At 36.5% G+C, this 22,600-nt stretch overlaps 1 protein-coding gene across 1 annotated transcript; it reads left to right on the top strand.

Annotated features, from left to right (window-relative positions):
• The first annotated feature begins 19,683 nt into the window (after window positions 1–19,683).
• LOC112167416 (transcription factor FER-LIKE IRON DEFICIENCY-INDUCED TRANSCRIPTION FACTOR) lies at window positions 19,684–21,558 on the top strand. Its single transcript, XM_024304430.2, has 4 exons — window positions 19,684–20,199; window positions 20,383–20,586; window positions 20,908–21,084; window positions 21,178–21,558. The coding sequence occupies exons 1-4, from the start codon at window positions 19,699–19,701 to the stop codon at window positions 21,277–21,279; spliced, it is 984 nt and encodes a 327-aa protein (XP_024160198.1). The 5' UTR covers window positions 19,684–19,698; the 3' UTR covers window positions 21,280–21,558.
• Window positions 21,559–22,600: the final 1,042 nt, after the last annotated feature.

Genomic DNA, 22,600 nt, shown 5'->3' with positions numbered 1-22,600 from the left:
TTACAGATGCAGATTGGGAAGGAAATATTACAGATAGGAGGTCAACATCAGGTTACTTTACCTTTGTGGGAGGTAATTTGGTTACATGGAAGAGTAAGAAACAGAAAGTTGTGGCACGATCTAGTGTTGAGGCTGAGTATAGAGGTATGGCTCACAGAGTGTGTGAATTGCTGTGGCTAAGAAATCTGTTACGTGATCTGGGTTTCAAACTCAAAAGTACTATGCAGTTGTATTGTGACAACAAGGCAGCCATTGACATATCACAGAATCCAGTACAACATGACCGTACTAAGTATGTGGAGGTTGATCGTCACTTTATAAAGGAGAAACTAGATGCCAAAGTTATTAGCTTTCCTTTTGTTCCGACTGAAGAGCAACTTGCAGATATACTTACTAAAGGAATTTCCAAGAAGGCGTTTTATGACTCACTAAGCAAGTTGGGCATGGTTGATGTGTATGCGCCAACTTGAGGGGGAGTGTTAGTGTGAGTCATGGCTTAACGTTAGGAATAGAATATATTGTAATTATTACGTAGTTAGTACTTACCTGTTATATTCCTGTAATTTTATTTATATACCTCCACTGTGAGATGAATCAAATATCAGAAAATTCACTCTCAATCTTGTCTTATTTGATACTAAGCAAGAAGGAAATCAAGTTCTACTCAGGCTCAAAAAGTTAAGAGATCAGGCCAAGGGATACAAATAGACTTATATAAATAGATGCTTACACAAGCCATTCGAAATACACAACTCCACAAGCTGAAACCTCACTACCTCAATTTTTCAATCAGACGACAGTTTTTCACTGTCGTCTGATTATATACTTTGCTATTGTCTATCTCAATGTCGTCTGATACATGGATCAGACAATACCAAAAAACTGTCGTCTGATAAAGTTTACTACAACAGCGACTACTACCCAGTCTGTTGTCTGAACGCCAAGAAAAACAACAGCGGCTTATATACTTACTGTTGTTTGAATGCTGTGTCAGACAACAGGGGCTTATATGCTTGCTGTTGTCTGAAGGCTTAGTCAGACAACAGCGGCTTATATACTTACTATTGTCTGAAGGCTGTGCCAGACAACAGGGGCTTATATGCTTGCTGTTGTCTGAAGGCTTGGTCAGACAATATGTACTTGCAAATCTCATTGTCTATCCATTATTGATACTATAGATTTCTTCAAAAAACTGTTGTTTGTTGTTTTGCTGGACAATGACTTTCTCGTTCTTTTAGTCTTTATAGTATTGTAATTAGATGGCTCATACAACAGTTTTTGTTAGGCATTTTTTGATGATCAATTATTGCACAATAGTTTTTAGCTGGATTGAATGGTCTGATATACATTCAAAATGACATCACATCCAAAACACATTCATTTATGTAAAAATCCGATACATTCATCCATATATCCAACAAAGTCATTACATCAACAAAACTAGTTCTCTAACAACATTTACTGAAATGTTGAAACCAACCAAGTCTTGAAGAACACTTTGTGGTGATAATGAGGATGCCAGCAGAAGCTACATCAACAACAGCCTAAAGTTGTCCTAGAATAGAAATTTTCCTCACTGAGATGCTGCATATAATTAACAGAGAACAAAGGCTCAGGACCTGCTTTGATTTACTTTAGCTTTTTCACTGAGCATGTCTACTATTGTAGGAGTAAGTGAATCCACAGGTGCTCTCCATAACCTACATCCATAATTAGAAGTAAATATATGCAACTGATGACCTGGAAGCTGGAAATTAAGAATCTTCACTTTCAGATTATATGCAAAATGACTTCAAAAATGGAAATACCTTCAGTTGCAGGCTGGCAGTATTGCATAACAACCGGAGATGCTTTGAGCCTTTAATCAAAAGAGGATCCAGAAGTTGGCACATAAAAGTGAAAAATAGAAATTCAATGCTAGTACCTCCATTGTTACTAGCAATTGATAGATATGGAAGGGAAATGATCTTACATGTCAGTAAGGGCAGTTCTTATCATTCAAGGTGTAACACTCTTTGGTCATGTGCTATATTTTGCCACAGAAACCAAGTGTTTTTGATGATTAATGTAATGCTCCTGATATAATAGAGAAAGCCATAAGCTTTAAGGTTGTTAGTTCTCCATTTTTAGATTCAATACAAAAGTATGAAAGCAAAGCAAAACAAGTTAGTAAAAATACCTTTAGTTTGAACACTGCCTCCTGGACTATCAGGACATCACACATCTAAAATAACCTTTCCACCTTTTCCAAATTGCAGGGCCGAAGGCTAAAGATCAATGGAACATAGAGATAAGCCACACCCTTTAATTAGTAATAGGGCTAAATACTAGTTAGTACCCTGTGGTTTAGGTTCAAAATCAATTCAGTCCCTGGACTTCTAATTTCATCAAAAACACCCATGCACTTTCAATTTTGATCTACTAGGTCTAATTCGTTAATATTCTATTATGGGTTCAAGTTATAGTTGGATTATTTGTTGAAAAAATATTTAATTTTAATAGTAGGACTCACTCCTAAATTGACTATGCAGACCACCACGACACCACATCATAAAAAATAAGCCATATATGAGCCATATTAACAAGTTAAATAACTCAATTGTCGGAAAACTAACAAATTGGACCTATTAGATCAAAATTGAAAGTGCAGGGGTGTTTTTGATGAAATTAAAAGTTCAGGGACTGAATTGATTTTAGACTTAAACCACAAGGTAGTAATTTGTATTTAGCCCTTAGTAATAACTATTAATTCTTCTATCATTTGCAACAGAGTTTTTTCTTTTCTTTTCTTTTTTTGCAAAACCAATTTCAAGTATGATGTTATCAATTTTGACATGTCTCATAACTAGTTACTAAGATCAGGGTCCGACAGCAACAAGTATTATAGATGCTGCATGAAAATAACATAAAATAACCAAGATACATTGGCCATGTTTTCCCAAATGCAGAGCCTAAGCCACGACCTATAAAGATCATTAATTCTTCAAATCCATATACTATACAAAAGTAAACACACCTTTAATGGCAGCACTGCTTATAATTGACCACTAAATTACTAAGACGTGTGTCTTCATGGTAAGGGAGATAGAATGGGTATAGTGAAGCCAAAATATAGAATTACATCCTTAGGGAGAAAAAGAACAAGACAAAACAAAAAGCTACACCCGAACAGTAGCCTCAAAAAGTAGGGATTGCACATCAGAAAACATTTCTAAAGTGCATTCCCACCAAACCTTTCTGTCATATATGTGAGGAACCACTGTTGCAATCATACTGAAGTGAGGTTAGAAAACAAGGATACTAGTTCTTTGCAACAGAGAAAACCATGCAATCATAAACTCCCAACATGACTAACAATAAGAATGCATAAGGAATAGTTATTACCTTCTGATAGTGTTTGGATCTCCAAAAGTAGTTGTGGCAAATGTGCAGTAATGCAACCAAATGTCAACTGAATAGGTAACAGCTTGAACTGCTCGTTCATAAACCTCCACAACTTTATCAATAACACCAAAACGTGCCTCATGATCTGCATACTTTTTCCAATACCCATAACACAAAGGAAACTCTGCTAGAAAAGCATCATAAACTTTTCAAATTTTTAAGATGTTATCCTGCATATAAATTAGGGAGATTAATTAGTTCCATAGGAAACAGCTACAGATAAAACATAGATAGAATTCATACACTAAGTGATTAATGAATGCATAAGCCTGAACAAAGCCTGAACAAAGCCTACAAAACCTATTATATGAAACTTTAGACACCACGGAAAATCAAACCAGTCAGAAACTAAATGTTCCTTTGAAGGAGAATTCTCACTGAAGGAACCAGCAGGAACTATTTTCACATTGAAATGGATAACATAATCATATTGTTTTTGATAGGGAGACAATTTATGAAATGGAAGAGAACTCAGAACATTTAGAAAGCAACTAGATGGTATCTTTAACGCGACAATATACTATTGAAGAACCAAAACACACAGACAAGGTTGACTTGTTCGAACAAGAATCTGAGTGCCAATTTCCCGTATCTAATTATTTTCTATTCAAAAGAGCAGGACTATATAGTTGGATGAACCTTCTTTTCCGCTCCCTGCCAAGGACAATTACTATTACTAATTTGATGTTTGGACCGCAAAATCCATATAAAGTTAACCTTTTAGTTCTCTATAGATTTATAGATATAATAGCATATAAAACTACAGAGGTGAGTGAGATATCACCTCAAACTCTAACTCTCCACACTGTTTCCCTGAAATTATAGAAAGCAAATTTCAGTCTTGAGAAACAAAATGAGAATCCATATTCCAAATACTTGTATAAGTACAGACATGTATGCACACTAAATATTCAATGTCCTCAAATGTACATAAATGCAGACAGATATATATATGAACAACAAAACATATCCCAAATCTCTAACTATCCAAAGCTGAAGTCGGCATTTAAAGATCCCAAATTTATAGCAGAAAGATCCAATTCAGATCAAAATTATGCTAGGTTTTGAAGCAGATCACATACATCCACAAAAGGCAGCAATGTAAAGAAGAAGAAAAAATACCTCAGAACTTGGACTGTGAATAATTTCAAAGACTCCAATCGATACAGTGATTTGTCATATGAAGTTAAAACGATCTGAGTTTCTGGGTGATTATCCTTCTTCAAATTCTTCAGAGTAAGATGAAGGACTCAAAATCGGTCAAACCGATGGGACAATTGGGAGATAAATCTATCAAATTTCAAAGAAGAGATTCTTCAGCTTTCAACTGGGGCTGCTCTCATCTATATCTCTCTCTTTCTATCTCTCATTATGCTCTCAACTACCAAAACTGAAACAGACGGATGGATGGGTGGTAAAACAGATTTTGGCCTCACCTGCAAAATGTCGATCTTTGAATTGAATGGCTATTTGATGCACAAAGCTCCACTCTTTCCAAAGTCACTGAGAAATACAATGGAGGGAGAAAGGGTGTCAGTATCTGGCCTTCTGATTTATACAGCCAGAAACGAAAGCAAGGAAAGGGTCTTTACCCAATTTCTCACAAAGAGAAGCAATATGGCAAATTTCAAGCTTCAAATATTGAGAGTTTCCTCCGAGTTGAAGACCCAGGCATGACTCCATCTCCAAAATGTTTTCCGTCTTTGAGTCCATCTCCATCTTCGATATAAAATTCTAGGTCTCCCAATTAAAAACCCCCAAATTACAAAACCCACATCAGAAATCTAGGGTTTGGAGATTTGCTTACATCGGGAATAGAGATTTTCAACCAGTTCGGTGGGCTTCTGTATTGACCCTTTCATCTGAAACATAAATTAATGGGGCGGCGGCAAGAGAAAGCTAGGGTTTTGCAGAAGGGGGCGGAGAGAAAGAGTAAGAGAAATTTGGGTTTCGATTTCTCAATCATCGTCTATGTGGCGCTGTATGTTTTCTTCTTCCCACTTTCTCTGATTTTTGTAAAGGCGAAGGAGAAAGATGGGCGCTGTGAGAAGAGAGAGGTAGTTTTGTTGAGTGGAAGAGAGAGAAAGCTGACAGGGAGAGTGGGAGAGATATATGGCTGCTCGGGGAGATGAAGAGTGATTTTGAGAGAGGGAAGCGCGAGCTCGGGTTTTGGTCGAATGGTGGGAAGTGAAAAATTGAAAATTTGGCCGAGTGTTAAAGTCAATTAAGAAGGGCGCCAGCATATATATATTGAATCCTAAAACTCAGACAACATCAATTCAAGTACATCGTCTGATGGAGAATGGAACAACAGACAACTAAAAACTGTTGTGTGAATTAACAATCAGACGACATCTATTTCAACCATTGTGTTAATAGTAATTGCACAACAGAGAAGTAATAACCGTTGTCTGATTAAAACAATCAGACAACATCTTTTCTCAACTATTGTGTTAATCAATCTTGGACAATACCAATGTAATAACTGTTGTCTGAATTGATTGATTCAAACAACATCAAAAAATAACCATTGTCTGAATTACAATTGCCACAACAGCAATGTAACAACTGTTGTCTGATTCAAAAACTCAGACGACATAATATTTCTTGCTGTCGTCTGATTAAATCAGACGATAGTTGAAATGTTTGCTGTCGTCTGATATGTGTTGTCTGATTCCGAAATTGGTGTAGTGCCTGAAGCTTTTGCCATTCTGGTTCTACTTTCTAGCTAGGTAGAATGCTTTTTCCAATTTATTTTTAGCTCTACCAAGTTTCAAGCCAGTACCTAATATATCAATTTGTTTTCGAACTTACTTTCTCAAGTCTTTCGTTTTCAAACTTTTCTTTTCTGTCGTTAATTTCTTACTTTTAATGCAATGTTTTTTTATTGCTTTGTCGTTTTATAATGTTATTTACCGTTCCTACCCATATCATTGCTATTAATCTAGACAATTTCATTAGTTACAAATTAACATTTATTGGTGCGTGTTTTTACTTGGATCCAATTGGCCTAACACCAGTTAGTAGAGAATTAAAAAGGGTTATTATCACAAATGGTACCTGAACTATACCTCAATCTTATCGATGGTACCTAAACTTCAATTTTGATCACAACCAGTACCCGAACTTTTCGATTTCATTTTAAATGGTACCTAGAGCCACCTCCGGTCACTATTCCGACTAAAAACGGCATGGGAGGCAATCATAGTGATGATTTTTGATGATTTCAAGGGTTGCAATCATATATAGTGATGATTTTTTGGTAATAGACTTGCCTTGAACTTTTTTTTTTTTTTTTTTAGATTTGGCTTTTTTGGCCGAAATAGTGACCGAAGTTGGCTTTAGGTACCATTTAAAATGAAATTGAAAAGTTCAGGTACTGGTTGTGATCAAAATTGAAGTTCAGGTACAATCGATAAAATATAAGATAAGTTCAGGTACCATTTATGATAATAACCCAATTAAAAATTACTCACACAATTACCACTGTACTACACCCAATTCACCCAATCATCGATCAGCCACCAAGTCCTTAAATATCAATATCAAGGTAGCGGATCATCGGTCGAGAATCAGTTACTTCTTTGGCCAACAATCATTTGACAAGTCAGAAAACGGGCACTACATCTATAATTACACACTAGGCCTCTCGGCTGTGTGCTAGCACGCCCCGCAATCTACTAAAAAATGATGTTTGTTCCTATATTACTCGACTATATCGGCCGAGACGATTTCCGTAGACAACACCCTTCGCCATGCATGTGAATGATGATGCTCCAGTCGTGCCAATCTCATCCCAAACAAGAGTCATCTTCTTACATATCACTATGAGAATAAGGCTTTCCACAGCCAAATAATGAATGTGAGCCAATGGCTCATGCCTACATTTTTCCAAACAGTACTGATACAAGATCATGACAGTTGTTTTGCGGACTCCCTCTTTTGTAACCAGTTAACCGTAGGCATAAGAGCTAGGCAACCTAGGCATCTCCACATCCAACAAGATCAAGACCGATATAACTCTTCTCAATCATGTCGAAAATTAGTGAATGAATATCAGGCAGACATGGCTTAGATCTAAGGACTAAGGATATATACCATAGAAAAGAAAAACCCTAGGACAGCAATATCAAAAGAATTCGACCAATCTTTCTTTTTATTTCTATTTCCTATTTTTTGCTAATGACAACTAGCATTTTCAGTTGAATTTAAGACTTCCGATTTTCAAATTGAAGTATGTCATTAGATCAACTAAATAGTCGAGAATTTACCTTTCATTTTTAAATATAAAAATTATAATAAATTCATGTGTATATATATGTGTGTCCACACACTTACGTGAAAATTCGTTTTTTCACGTATGATATTGTACAAGCATTTGCTTTGACAGATCGATCGATCTATGTAGATTCTAAAATCTAAATATGTACGTAAGACCCTGTCAATCATATATAGTTTATGTTCAAATGAGTATCAGATGTGTGTTCACACATAAATGAAAAAAAAAATTCATTGGATAATATTACAAATGATGATAGTATGTTCAAATGAGAATCAGATGTGTGTTCACACATAAATGACAAAAAAAATTCATTGGATAATATTACAAATGATGATGGTATGTTCAAATGAGAATCAAATATGTGTTCACACATAAATGACACAAAAAATTCATTGGATAATATTACAAATGATGATAGTAGTTGGTCCATCAAGTCTCCAGATTCGAGACTTTGGATCAAATGTTTCTTTCGAAATAGGATTCAAGAGAATAAGTGTGGATTGCGGCAAATGTTCACGTGTCCTAGTGAAGTTTCTTTCAGCCTTGTGTTGCACAACACATGCATGACTCAATCCCATTATTCTTTCATTTTTGATTAAACAATCACATTAATCAATTGCATTAATTAAGCTTTGGTTCTATGAACATTTTTTAGGGTCTCCGATCGTCGGAGAATGAGTATCTCATTAGCTTTTGTTAAGAAGTTTGATGCGGTCGTGCGTCATGCCTTAGAGATATTAATTAAGGGACAAAGTGACATATTGACTGATGCAAGCAAGCTCTCGAAGTCAAGAAGCATCTATCTCAAGGGTATTTTAAGTTTTCAACCATTTGATTAATAGGTTCTCGATCCTTCACTTTGCAAGAGGCTCTATCCGGAGGAGGGTGAGTATAGCATCAAAATAAGATTGTTTTAGTGAGTCGTGTTCAAACTTCGAAGAATCAGAAAAAGAATTTGAAAGAGATAGCGTTTACAATAAGGCCTCGTTTGGTTTGTAGAATTAAAGACTCAGGAGAGGAATTACTTTCATTTGTTTGGTAACCACAAACTTCGAAATACTTTCTTGACAGAGGAGAAAGTACGGGGGAAATCATTCCACTCAAACCCCATGGGATTGATTTTCTCTTCCCATTTTCCAGCATTTATTACAAAAGTTTTGGATAACAATACCCTCTCTTGCATAAAAACTTGGTGTAGCACTTTTGAATTTTTATGATGTTGTTTTTATTTTAAAATACAAGGGTATTATTGAAACATTGATACATTTTTACTTTCTTTTTCTGCACCAACCAAACACCGGAATGGAAATCAAATGGTATTTCCTGAATACTTTCCCTGCTTTACTAAACAGAGGAAAGGTTATTAAAAAAAAAAAAAAGAGGAAATGAAACCTGATAGGAACTTTAGTTTCCCTTCCCCATGAGAAAGACAAGGGAATTGATTTCCCTTCCGTGAACCAAACGAGGCCTAAAAATAAACATTTGATCTAGGTGTACATAATCATTGCAAGGATTACTGTTTTTATCATTTGGGTTTTTAATTACCGTTCTGTTTTTACTCGAGGGGATTTAGTACTCTGGTGTCCATGCCCCTCCCCACTCTTCGTTCCTTTTTGGTTTTTCTTGTAAAACCATATACACGCTCACAACATATGCACATCAACTCGACAATAATCATAAAAAGGATCAAGACTCACCTTCAGCAATTACTGGCATGGATTCCATCTCTACAACTACACAACAACGATCACTAGAATATAGTCTTCTGTTGCTTACCAACCTTGCTTCTCAATGGACAGAACTAATGCAATAATCGTGATGGCAACAGGGACCAATTCATCCATATATATAGGAGACTTAAACCTCAAGAAGCTTCCCATTAAAGCAATCCATATTGGTTTAGGTTTCCTAGTTAGACTCTTAATGTATCACATCATTGTAGTCTTTCTTGCAGACTAAGAATAGGATTACTTACCTTAATGAATTGATACACTCTTTTATTAAGTTACAATATTGATTTATAGTTTGTGTCCATGTTGAACTAGTTTTGACATTAAGCTAATTATCAATTTACTATATGTTAATGTGTGACAAGTCCATGTTGATTCTAACAATCTGCCCCTTGGACTGACACATATTAAGCTTGATAATTTGCACTAGAAAATGTCAGAAACTACTCAACTTACTGTAGTGCCCGCCAGACAACAAAATCAAACCAAAAAATCTAATCCAACATGGTCAGATCACAGTTAATTATGCAGAGCAAGAAACAGTATGCATTTTAACAAAAATGCAGAGTTTCAGTACCACAAACACAAGCTCCTGCAACCTACATATGTCAATCCAGAAGTGATACGATATATGCTAATGTGTATCAACAAGAAGGCATATACCAGGTCCTACTGAATGTTTCTCAAACCAGAAACTCAAGCAAATTTTTTGAACACTGATGGCTTAAAAATTATTGCTTGAACCTTAACATCATGCTATACATGATTTAAGCCATCTGATAGCAAGTATAACTTTAAGTACAAAATCGACAATTTTCAGAACATTTAATAAAAGCTGCAGCAATAACCAAAATCTGAAAATACCTCAAGAAATTTTATTGATAATAATACTGTCTTTACAACCAAGTTGTGATAGATAAACTGGAAATCCACAACTTAAGGAAATACAAGAACTCAAAAACCGTAGAAATTTAAATTGCTCTAACTGGACTAACTCTCTACTAAACCTAAGCATCTAAATTAGCTAAAATTCCAATGCTTGCTGTATGCTTCTGGAATGCAGCCACTGACAATGTCTTGGTGAAAGGATCTGCTAGCTGTGAATTTGTGTCAATGCTCAAAACAGCTATTTCACCATGCTTTACTCTTTCTCTAACACTGTAATACTTTAGATTAATATGCTTGGAATTATTTGACCTTTTACTGTTCTTGCTAAAGAAAACAGCTGCTTCATTATCACAATAAATCACAAGTGTGTCTGCCACAATGTGACTTGACACTTTGGTCTGCATCAAAAAATTCCTGATCCAAAGTCATTCACACACAGTTTCATACATTGCAATAAATTCAGCATGCATGGTGGAGGTTGCAACAAGTGTTTGTTTCATGGTCTTTCAAGAAATAGCACCTCCTGCAAGCATGAACACATATCCATAAGTCGACTTCTTGGAGTCTGGATAATTCCCTGCAAAATCAGAATCTGAAAATCCAACAAGTTTCAGATCCACCACTTGCTATAAACTAGCATGTAATTCTTGGTTCTCTGCAAGTACCTCAACACTTTCTTCCTAGCTACCCAATGTTCATGGCCTAGATTGGATTGAAATCTTGATAAAATCCCTAATGCAAAAGACAAGTCTGGACTAGTGCAGACTTGTGCATACATGAGACTTCCTACAAGTCTAGCATAAGGCTTTGACTCCATATTTTCTTTCTCAACATCACTTTTGGGACTCTACTTCTTAGTTAGCTTATCTCCTTTAGACATGGGAACTTCTCCAGCTGCACACTTTTCCATACCAAATCTCTTTAAAACTTTGGTAATATAATTCTGTTGAGACAAACCAAGTAGTCTCTGTGCCCTATCTCTTTTAATCTCAATGTCTAGAACATAGGATGCTTCTCCTAAGTCTTTCATGTCAAAATTCTTTGACAGAAAATTCTTAGTGTTTTAAGCAGTTTAATGTTACTGCTAGCCAAGCCAAAAGTATATCATCCACATAGAGTACTAGAAAAATAAAATTGTTCCTAACTGTCTTCAAGTAAACACACTCATCAACAAGGTTTTCTATAAATCCAAAAGTAGAAATCACGTAATCAAATTTCTTGTACCACTGTCTAGAAGCTTGTTTTAGGTCATAAATTGATTTTCTTAACTTACACACTAAATTTTCACTTCCAGCTTGTACAAATTCTTCTGGCTGCCTCATATAAATCACTTCATCTAGTTCACCATTCAAGAAGGCTGTTTTAACATCCATTTGGTGCAGCTCCTTATCAAAATGAGCCATTAAAGCCATGATTATCCTAAACGAGTCTTTTGTAGAAACTGGAGAAAAAGTCTCAGTAAAGTCAATGCCCTCCTTCTGTGTAAAACCTTTGGCAACTAACCTTGCCTTTTGTCTATCTACATTGCCATTTGCATCTCTTTTGAAAACCCATTTACAGCCTATAGGTTTTTGTTTGGGGTCAGGTTCAACTAATTCCCAAACTGCATTTTGGCTTATGGAATCAATTTTTGCTTCCATAGCTAGTTGCCATTGATGAGATTCACTACTTTCAATGGCCTGATTAAATGTAGGGATCATTGTCCTCTGCACAGTCCATTTCAATTTCTACTTCTTGTAGATAAACAATGTAGTCATTCTCTTCCCCCCCTCCCCCCCCCCCCCCCCCCAATAAGTTGGTTTTCTTGCTCTCTGTGATCTTCTAGGCTAAGGATGTTCAGGATTAGGTTGAGCTACAGGTACTTGATCAGTTACTTGGTCAGTTGCTTGACCAGTTATAGGTACTTGATCAGTTACTTGGTTAGTTACTTGACCAGCTACAGGTACTTGATCAGTTACTTGGTTAGTTACTTGATCAGTTACTTGACCAGATACAGCTACTTGATCAGTTACTCGACCAGTTACTTGATCAGTTACATCTTGTTCTAAAGGCAATGCTACACTTATATTCTCATCTGACACAATTTCCTCAAAATCTGAGGTTAAATTCTCAAGGTTTGTATTGTGAACTTTTTCACTTAGAAACTTTACTTGATGTGTTAAAAAAATTCTAGGTGAATGATGAGCAGAATATAATTTATAGCCTTTAGATTTATCTGGATAACCTATAAAATAGCAACTAACAGTTTTGGGGTCAAGTTTATTCAAGCTTGGATTATAAATCCGAGCTTCTGCATGACATCCCCAAACATGGCTTTGATGAAGACTAGGTTTCCTGCCACACCAAAGCTCAAAAGCAGTCTTTTCTATAGCTTTACTAGGTGTCCTGTTGCAAATATAATTTGTAGTTTTTAAAGCCTCACCCCACAGAAATTTAGGCAAACCAGTTGTACACATCATACACCTAACCATGTTCAAAAGAGTCCTATTCTTTCTCTCTGCAACACCATTCTGTTGTGGGTTATAGGGTGTTGTATATTGAGCTTTAATTCCATTGTCTTGCAAAAACAAGGCAAATGGACCCTTTTGTTGGCCGGATTTAGTGTACTTGCCATAGAACTCACCACCTCTATCTGATCTTAATGTTTTAATTTTCTTTTCTAGTTGATTTTCTACCTCAGACTAAAAGATTTGAAAAACTTTCAATGCTTGTGCTTTTTCTGAAAGTAGATAAACATATCTGTATCTAGAAAAATGATCAATGAATGTGATGAAATACACATTCCCACAGATAGCTTGATGCCTAAATGGGCCACATATATCAGTGTGTATGAGTTCTAGTAAGTTTTGGCTTCTATATGCAGTTTTCTTTCTTGTGTTGGTTATTTTTCCCTTAAAACATTCCACACAATCTGTTAGATCTATAAAATCAAGTTCATTTAGGATTTTGTTTTTCACTAATATTTTCAGTCTCTTGAAACATGGCCGAATCTTCTATGCCATAAAAATGCAGACTTTTCATTTAGTCTGGTTCTTTTAACACCTGTTAAAGTGCTAGTACTGTTTGTGTTATTTTCAACAAGTAAAATTTCTTGTTGAGTCATTGAACAATTTAACTGTAAATAATCATTCGAGATAACACCAAAACCAATTTGAACAGAATTTTTAGAAATAAGAATTCCATTACTATCAATAACAAGTCTACCACCAGATTTTACTAAAAGAGAAACTGAAACCAAATTCCTTCTCATGGAAGGTACATAAAAACCATTGTCCAGAACTAACAATTTTCCTAATCCTAAATCAAGCTTTAAGGTGCCCATAGCCTTGACTGCCACTCTCATGCCATTGCCCACACACAGGTTCACTTCATCACTTTTTGGGATTCTCCTCCTTATGAATCCCTACAAAGAATTAGTAATATGAATAGGTGAGCCTGAATCTATCCACCAAGACTGTGGTTCAACATTTATATGATTAATTTCTAAAGAAAAAACTGTATTAGAAAAAATCTTACCCTTTTTGGCTAACCAATTCTTATAGCCAGTGCAATCCTTTTTCATGTATCCTACTCTTTTGCAAAAGTAGCACTCGAACCTAAATAGCCTGATTTCCTTGGTCACTGCAGCTGTTGAACTCTTAGTTATGGCTTTGGTAGGCTTGAGCTTATTCTGGGGCTTTTTCGGTTTATGGCTGTAGCAGGTTCTTTTTCTTCCTTGATCCTAGCTTCCTCATCCACACAGATGGATATAAGTTCATCTAGAGTCCAATTTCCCTTTTGAGAGTTGTAATTGGTCCTAAGATGACTAAAACTGTTAGGCAAGGAATGTAGTGCATAATGCACTACCTACTCATTCCTAACCCCATCAAGAGCTCCTTGAGTTTGCCATTTATATTGATCATCTTCATAATATCCTCTCTAACTCCCCCTAAACCCATGTACTTCAAATCATGAAACTCCTTGGTTAGCCTAGCTACTTCTGCTTTTTCACTTTCTTTAAACTTAACACCTATAAGTTCCAAAAAATTTGATGCTTGTTCAGGCTCATCTATACTTCCCCTGACAGTTTTAGACATGGAGGTACGAATGAGGTTCTTAGCCATTCTATTGGATCTATGCCACTTCTTGTAAAGATCATTTTCTTTCTTGGTGCTCTTTTCATTCAACTCTCTAGGCATATCCTCAGTAAAAAGCAATAGTCTATATTCTCATGCATTCCCATATAGTTCTCTACAGAATGTAGCTAAGCTCTATAGTTGGTTCCAGTTATCATCAAGACACTGTTCAAGTTTATGTAAGAGTTACCTAAGGAGCAAAATAAAATTCATGTGAGTTCTCAAGAAAATAACTTTAAGTTTTCTGTGTTTTATTTAGCTTTAAGCAACCAAAACAAAAAACATACAGAAAACCTAAACAATCCATACATGCATTCATGTCAGTCCATAACCAAAAACAATGTTAAGCAACACTTTTGAGCAAAAGCATAACATTCTGTAGTTCTTTATCAATATGCCATGCTTAATCAAAATATGTTATCCAAGGAGATTCATCCACATCTTTAGACAGAAGAAAAATTTCCAATTATCCAAATATATTTCTATTAAGCATGCATACTGCTGTCTTGCATTCTAAGACCATTCTTGACCACTTCTTTGGAAGATAAACAAAAGTATAGACTTAAAACACAAGACACAATTTCAGTTTTGTTGTACTTTATGTTTTCTGCCAACATCAATGAAGGATGCTTTATGCACCATGTTCACTTATGCCAACAAAAAATCACAAAACTCATGAGCTTTTAACTTAATTTTCTACCCAGATGATTGTCTTTATAAGAAAATTAAGCTCTTGCATCTGTCAACTTCTACAATGTGTAAAGCTTTTGGGAGATTCTTATTTTTCATACATTGTCACACAATCACAGATACAATACCATATTAGCAATCAATTCATCATGCATATTCAAGCACAGTCTAAATTGTTTCGATTCCAAGAAACCACAGAACAATCAAGAAATTGTAAATTTCATCTGGTCACCATCTACTCTAGCCTAATGCACGTCGGGAATGCAACTGGGGTTCTTAGGCACAATCAAAAACTTAATTATCATGCTATGAATCGAAAACAATTTTCACAGAAAAACCTGTTTTTGCTTTTTCCCCAATTTGCTGTAAAAAATCTTAGCGGAAGCGTGAATTTGATAACCAGATGCAGCAATCGACTTTATTGGCTTCTTGATTCACAGCAGTTGGGATTTTGAATCTCTTCTCTAGATGAAAACATCTCGCGCGTTTCCGAATCCAGTCCCAGACCTTCATCTTGATCAAAACTGACCGTTGTGATACAATGGTCACCTGTTCTTCATGTTTTGGTCTGGTTTGGGCTTGGATAGTCCGCATGCTGTGACTGGGTCTAGATTAAGTAACTTACCTTGATCAGGTACCTGATCAGTTACTTGACCCGTAAAACAAAAACCTTTTTATTTTATTTTTTTATGTTTGTTTTGCAAAACCCTAAAATGATTTTCATGCCAAGTATTTGTGAGCCTATGCTCTGATACCAATTGTAAAACCATATACACGCTCAGAACATATGCACATCAACTCGACAATAATCATAAAAAGGATCAAGACTCACCTTCAGCAAGTACTGACATGGATTCCATCTCTACAACTGCACAACAACGATCACTAGAATATAGCATTCTATTGCTTACCAACCTTGCTTCTCAATGGACAGAACTAATGCAATAATCGTGGTGCCAACGGGGACCAATTCATCCATATATATAGGAGACTTAAATCTCAAGAAGCTTCCCATTAAAGCAATCCATATTGGTTTAGGTTTCCTAGTTAGACTCTTAATGTATCACATCATTGTAGTCATTCTTGCACACTAAGAATAGGATTACTTACCTTAATGAATTGATACAGTCTTTCATTATGTTACAATATTGATTTATAGTTTGTGTCCATGTTGAACTAGTTTTGACATTAAACTAATTATCAATTTACTATATGTTAATATGTGACAAGTCCATGTTGATTCTAACATTTTTCTAATAAAGTCTTAATCTTTCTTCTTTCTGCAATCTTCTATTTGGGAAAGAGGAAAAAACTGCTACTAGCAAAAGTGTTTTGAGCTCACTTCTTTGGGACAACGATTGGTTCAGACTTCAGAGCCAAATACTTATTGTTTCATCATAGAGAAGGGCAAAGGATAAGCCCAAGACGGTCTGTTTGCCGCCTCTAGTTTAGAGCCAAATACTTATTGTTTCATCATAGAGAAGGGCAAAGGATAAGCCTAGTATCTTAAGGGGAGAGAAGGTAGCAAGGGTTTGCAAAAGGTACATGGAGACATTACATGCAATGAAAATAGGAAAGGACACCTCTTATTTACATTTAGTTTATTAAGTTTACTATTATAATTCCAAGGTGCTTTTATTTTTATTTATTTATTTATTTTTAGGGTTTTTTTATTTCAACAGTGTCTGAACTCTTCGCGGACTTTTGAAATGATACCTGAACTTTCAAAGTTATCAATGTGATACCTGAACTCAATTTTTCGTATCAACGTCGTACATGCGGTCGATTTCCGTCACAGAACTGTTAACTATGACCACGTGCCCAGCACTTGAGGCACAAAATAAGAGTAAAAATGACATTTCCCACTTCTTTTAGTTCTTCAGGGGGTTTTTTACTTTAGCAGTGTCAAATGATACCTGAACTTTCAAAGTTATCAATGTGATACCTGGACTTATTTGTTCATATCAACTTCGTATCTGCGGTCGATTTCTGTCACATAATCGTTAACTATGACCACGTGCCCAGCACGTGAGGCACTTAATGAGGTTAAAAGACTAATTTACCCTCAAAAGTATTTTTTTAATTTTTTTTTTGCTTTCTTTCTTTCTTTTTTTCTTTTTCGACGTCTTCTTCCCTCTGATTTGTCCCCTCCGATTGGAATCCATGGCCGCAAATCAGATCTCACATTCTCTCTCAACCACCCAACCCTTTCCAAGCACTACCTGACTACAACCACATTGAACTCAGCTAGACTGATATGGCTACCTTGCAAAAATTCAAGCTCCTCGCCACTCAATGCCCAATCATCTCCTGAAGCCCCACGCGCAGCCCATCCGCTAGCCCCGTCATCCACCTCCGCCGTCATAAAACCCTCAGATTATTCCTCACCCACCCCGACCTCCGCCGATTGCCTCGCCGGAATACCTTGTCCGATGCTCCCACTAAGTACTGATATTACAGCCGCAAATAACCAAAGGCCGATTCTTTTTTGGACAAATTGATTAGAAGCTGGAATCAATGAAATGATCATTGCCCCATTGTTCGATAAATCATATACAGATAGATATACACAAACACGTAGTCGCAGAAAAATTAGTTTTGGGTTTTCTCCCATCATCACCATCCTTCTCCTTTTGGCCGCTGTTGAGAGAGAGAAAGAGAGTTGTAGAGAGAGACTCTCAGTCTCCTTCACTTTTGCAGATTTTGATTCAATTACAAAGACACAGACTATTTTTGAAATTCATGAACTTATGCTGTGATGTTAGTTGCGGTGAGGAAGCCAAGTGCCACGACGGCGTGGCCTACCTCTGTCATATCTCCGGCGAGCTGCACAAGAAGGTCTGGATTGCCGCCAGCCATATTCTCTCTCTCTCTCTCTCTCTCTCTCTCTCTATCTATCTCTGATCCCTCTGTCTGAAATCTCAGGTAAATTCCAAGTCTAAGATCTGGAGGCCAAGAGTCGTAAAACCATCTACACCGCTTCGGCCTGCAATAAATTCAAAGAAGCAAAGCCGTCGAGCAAGTTGTGCTTGGAGAACTCCGACGAGATGGAGTCCCCGACAGTGTCCGTCCATCAGAGAATTGGATTCAAGTTTTGCTTTGGGTTTTGCATTTTGCTAGGAAATGTCATCATCCCATCTGATTTTGCAGATGAAAAATGAAATATAAATGGAGAAGAAGAACTGAAGGTACGACGGGACACGTGAAGAACTAAAGGAAGTGGGAAAGGTCATTTTTACCCTTATTTTGTGCCTCACGTACTGGGCATGTGGTCATAGTTAACGGTTCTGTGACGGAAATGGACCGCTGGTACGACGTTGATACGAAAAAATGAGTTTAGGTATCACATTGATAACTTTGAAAGTTCGGGTATAATTTCAAAAGTCCTCGAAGAGTTCAGACACTATTGAAGTATATATTTTTGAGGGTAAATTAGTCTTTTAACCTCATTAAGTGCCTCACATGCTGGGCACGTGGTCATAGTTAACGGTTCTGTGACGTAAATCGACCGCATGTACGACGTTGATACGAAAAAATGGGTCCAAGTATCACATTGATAACTTTGAAAGTTCATGTATCATTTCAAAAGTTCTCGAAGAGTTCAAACACTGTTGAAATAAAAAACCCTTATTTTTAATCTCAATGAAGATGCATGTCTTGGTTTTCTGGGAAGGCACCAAACTTTGAACTAACCATCTCCTATAAATTGAATTAAATTAATTTATTTTAATAGAGAAAGTTACATTATAAAAAGAGCCCCTTGAGATCTTATACAATACTTATCAAAATTTACATAATGAACAACTTGTATAGGAAAAAAATTATTTAACCAAACACTATTATGATCTAAATTTCGGCCTAAAACAGTAAATTCATCATCCACCACCATATTGACCATGCGTGTTTACACTTCTATTTTATACATCCATTTGCACACATTACTTTTACTTTATTCTGCAATAGTTGATTAAAGAAATCAATATTGCATGGAAGTATGCTATATCGGATTGCAAAGTGATTAAACCTAGCTTACTCAATCAATATTGATGTATATCTATCAATTCCTGTTTGTAGCATATAGTTTCTTTGTTCTTGATTCGAATAAAAATGACTTGTCACTCATTATATTCGGGAATATCTGTCACACAGACATTCATATATAAGATGAACTATAATATAAGAATACATTAAGAACAGCTTGCAATAAACTTTTATTATAACCTAGGGTGGTTTTTTACTTGGTTGCTCTCTAAAGGAACTGGTTGTTGTTCATCTTATGAAATGATCGATCTTTATCTGCTAGTTAACATCCATTTGTATTATGACAATGTTCTCTGTCCTTATCAAGAATTGTACCGTTTTTGTAATAGCTAGCTTTGTCAACTTCTTCCTCACAGGCGTATATAATAAGAGTTCCAACGTCAGAATTCCCCCATTCGATTCCGTTCACATTTAAGATGACAGTAAATTCACTTCCACCAGTTGTATATATATTGGTTCATATATTTATAACACACAAACAATTTGCTAGAAACTTCACTATCAAACCATGGATGGGATGGGTGCATCTGGAAACCACGATCTAGGAGGTCACAGCATCATTAATGACTTTGAGTTACAAGACTTCATAGATGATGCAAACTTCGACCAGTTCATCAATCTTATTCGCGGCGAAAATGAGGATCCAGCAGCAGCTCATTTTGATTGCGACCTTATCAGTGGCTCGTGCTTTGTTGATAACCAGTTTAGTCCAACTACTCCGGGTAGTGGTTTCTTTGGTTTAGATCATAATACTACTGTCGTATCCGATCCAGCTCCTTTTCTTACTACATTACCAAATTTTGATGGAGAAATGAACGATATTGGGGAAGAAGATAATGATGCAGACTCATGTGGAACAACGACAACAACCACCACAAATACCACAGCCACGACGACAAAGAAGCCAAAGGTTGATCGGTCGAGAACCTTGGTTTCGGAGAGGAAGAGGAGGGGAAGGATGAAAGAAAAACTCTATGCATTGCGGTCCTTGGTTCCTAACATCACTAAGGTGAGGTTCAATCTCTTCCAGTGTAACAAGAAGATCGAAATACTATTACATTTTATTTCAAAGTGGAATCCTGACATTTTATTTCAAAGTGGAATCCTGGTTAGCAATGCTTTTTGTATATAAAAAAAATGTTACCTGCAGTGATATATTATTAATTGTTGTTTGACGTACGATGATGATCAGATGGACAAAGCCTCCATCGTTGGAGATGCTGTATCATATGTACAAGATCTTCAAAAACACGCTAAGAAGCTGGAAGCTGAGATTTCAGGTCTTGAAGCATCCATAGAAGGATCAGGGGTAAAGCAAGCAGTATCAACCCAAAATCCAACCAAGAATAAATTAGTTGCAGACAAGTACCATTTAACTCCCACGGAAATCATTCAGGTTCGGTTAATTACACCCCTTGGTGCACGTATAAGAGTAACAATAATTAAATTTAATATAATCTTTAGAGCAACTTCTTTTGGAATCTCAAGTTTTGCACCGACATTGTTCTCAAACGTAATCACCGTGCTAAACTGCTAACTCTTTTTCTTTTCTTTTTTGGGATAAAATATATACAATATATTGACAATTTTGATCGGTCCACACAATCCCCAAGACATATGCAAGTCTAATAATAAAAAAAAAAACTTTGTTTCATTTAAACCATGCTTGAGAAGTACGCACCTGAAAGTTAATGCTTTGTTCTGATTGTGTGTGCAGATAGATGTATCCCAAGTAGAGGAGAAAAGCTTTTATGTGAAAGTGGGATGCAACAAAGGAGTAGGCGTGGCCACAGCGCTTTACAAGGCTATCGAATCCCTTACAAGCTTCAATGTTCTGAGTTCAAACTTGAACACGGTTAATTCTGGGAGATTCGAAATAACACTCTGTTTGAATGTAAGCTTTCTGTTTCTTCTTTATCATCGATCAAATTTTAGTGCACATGTTTATCTTTCTTGCTAACTAGTTGTTATTGGTTAAAATTAACAGGTGAAAGAAAGCGAGCAGGAGATCATCAACTTACCAAACCTGAAACTTTGGGTGACTGGAGCTTTCCTGAACCAAGGTTTTGAGTTAGCTACACGCTTTTGATGCAATGCAAGTTTTCTATTAAGATCTAAGCAGAGTTGAGAGTTTCAAAGAACTATTGTAACAACAGGAGTGAATAAAAAAAAAAGTTACGTGTCGTAGGAAGGGCAATAAACAAAAGGGCATGCATATATGCCTGCATGCAATTAAATCAATTATGCTTGTAGCTAGCTAGCCTCGTGCTTAGTTTTCACTACAATATTAGACCCCCCCATTTGGTATATTGATTATTTTCTTATATACAGTATCTTAAAAACTGATATCTGCAGAATAATATGCTATTATAACTTCTTTGGACAGAAGTATCAATTTATAATAGAACGTGTTTGGCTCCAAAATCAGTATGGGTGCAAACTGTTTCTTTTGCTGATGTGATTGCGCAGGCGTGCCAGCACCGTGGGTTGCAGTCGTCGGAGAATCCCTTGACCTGACTTCTTGATCAAACGATGTGGACGAGGAGAGCACCAACCTCGTCACAAGGTTCTTTTCTCTGCCTTACATAAAAGGACTTCTTGCCTTACAGGTAAGGGATTTGGTTGTGATCTCTTCGCGTCACCGAATCGATACTCAACGTTATAGGTTGAGCAGAGCAATCATTGGGAAGTTTGGAGAAAGCATGGGTTTGCTAAAGCGTATCTTTAGCTTCGCTGGGTTGCGAGGGCGTTACCTTTGCTTCGCTGGTTTGCAACTGGGTTGCAGGTAGGTTTGCCTCGGAGAGGCTTTCATAATCTGTATGATTAGTTGATTTGAGAGTTGTCCTTTTCTATATCTTCTTTAGCCTCTATATATAGGCTGCTTGTAGATTCACATTCCTAATAGGAATGAAATACTATATTTTAGGCCACAATTATTGGCCTTGAATCAAATCAAAACACTTAATAGCAAGCGTGCCAGCATCATGGGTTGCAGTCGTCGGAGAATCCCTTGACCTGACTTCTTGATCAAACGATGTGGACGAGGAGAGCACCAACCTCGTCACAAGGTTCTTTTCTCTGCCTTACGGAAAAGGACTTCTTGCCTTACAGGTAAGGGATTTGGTTGTGATCTCTTCGCGTCACCGAATCGATACTCAACGTTGTAGCTTGAGCAGAGCAATCATTGGGAAGTTTGGAGAAAGTATGGGTTTGCTAAAGCGTATCTTAAACTTCGCTGGGTTGCAAGGGCGTTACCTTTGCTTCGCTGGTCTGCAACTGGGTTGCAGGTAGGTTTGCTTCGGAGAGGCTTTCATAATCTGTATGATTAGTTGATTTGAGAGTTGTCCTTTTCTATATCTTCTTTAGCCTCTATATATAGGCTGCTTGTAGATTCACATTCCTAATAGGAA

Source organism: Rosa chinensis, chromosome 5 (assembly GCF_002994745.2).
Source record: "Rosa chinensis cultivar Old Blush chromosome 5, RchiOBHm-V2, whole genome shotgun sequence".
Classification (NCBI taxonomy): Eukaryota; Viridiplantae; Streptophyta; class Magnoliopsida; order Rosales; family Rosaceae; genus Rosa; species Rosa chinensis.
Note: the sequence above shows the minus strand (reverse complement) of the source record. Positions and strands in the feature narration are given on the sequence as shown.

What these genes read in the sequence shown, in the direction of transcription:
- LOC112167416 (XM_024304430.2), top strand. Translation starts at nt 19,699, where the DNA reads ATGGATGGGATGGGTGCATCTGGAAACCACGATCTAGGAGGTCACAGC. An exon ending in CTCCCACGGAAATCATTCAG is followed by an intron (nt 20,587 to 20,907) that starts GTTCGGTTAATT and finishes TTGTGTGTGCAG; the next exon opens with ATAGATGTATCCCAAGTAGA. An exon ending in AAATAACACTCTGTTTGAAT is followed by an intron (nt 21,085 to 21,177) that starts GTAAGCTTTCTG and finishes TAAAATTAACAG; the next exon opens with GTGAAAGAAAGCGAGCAGGA.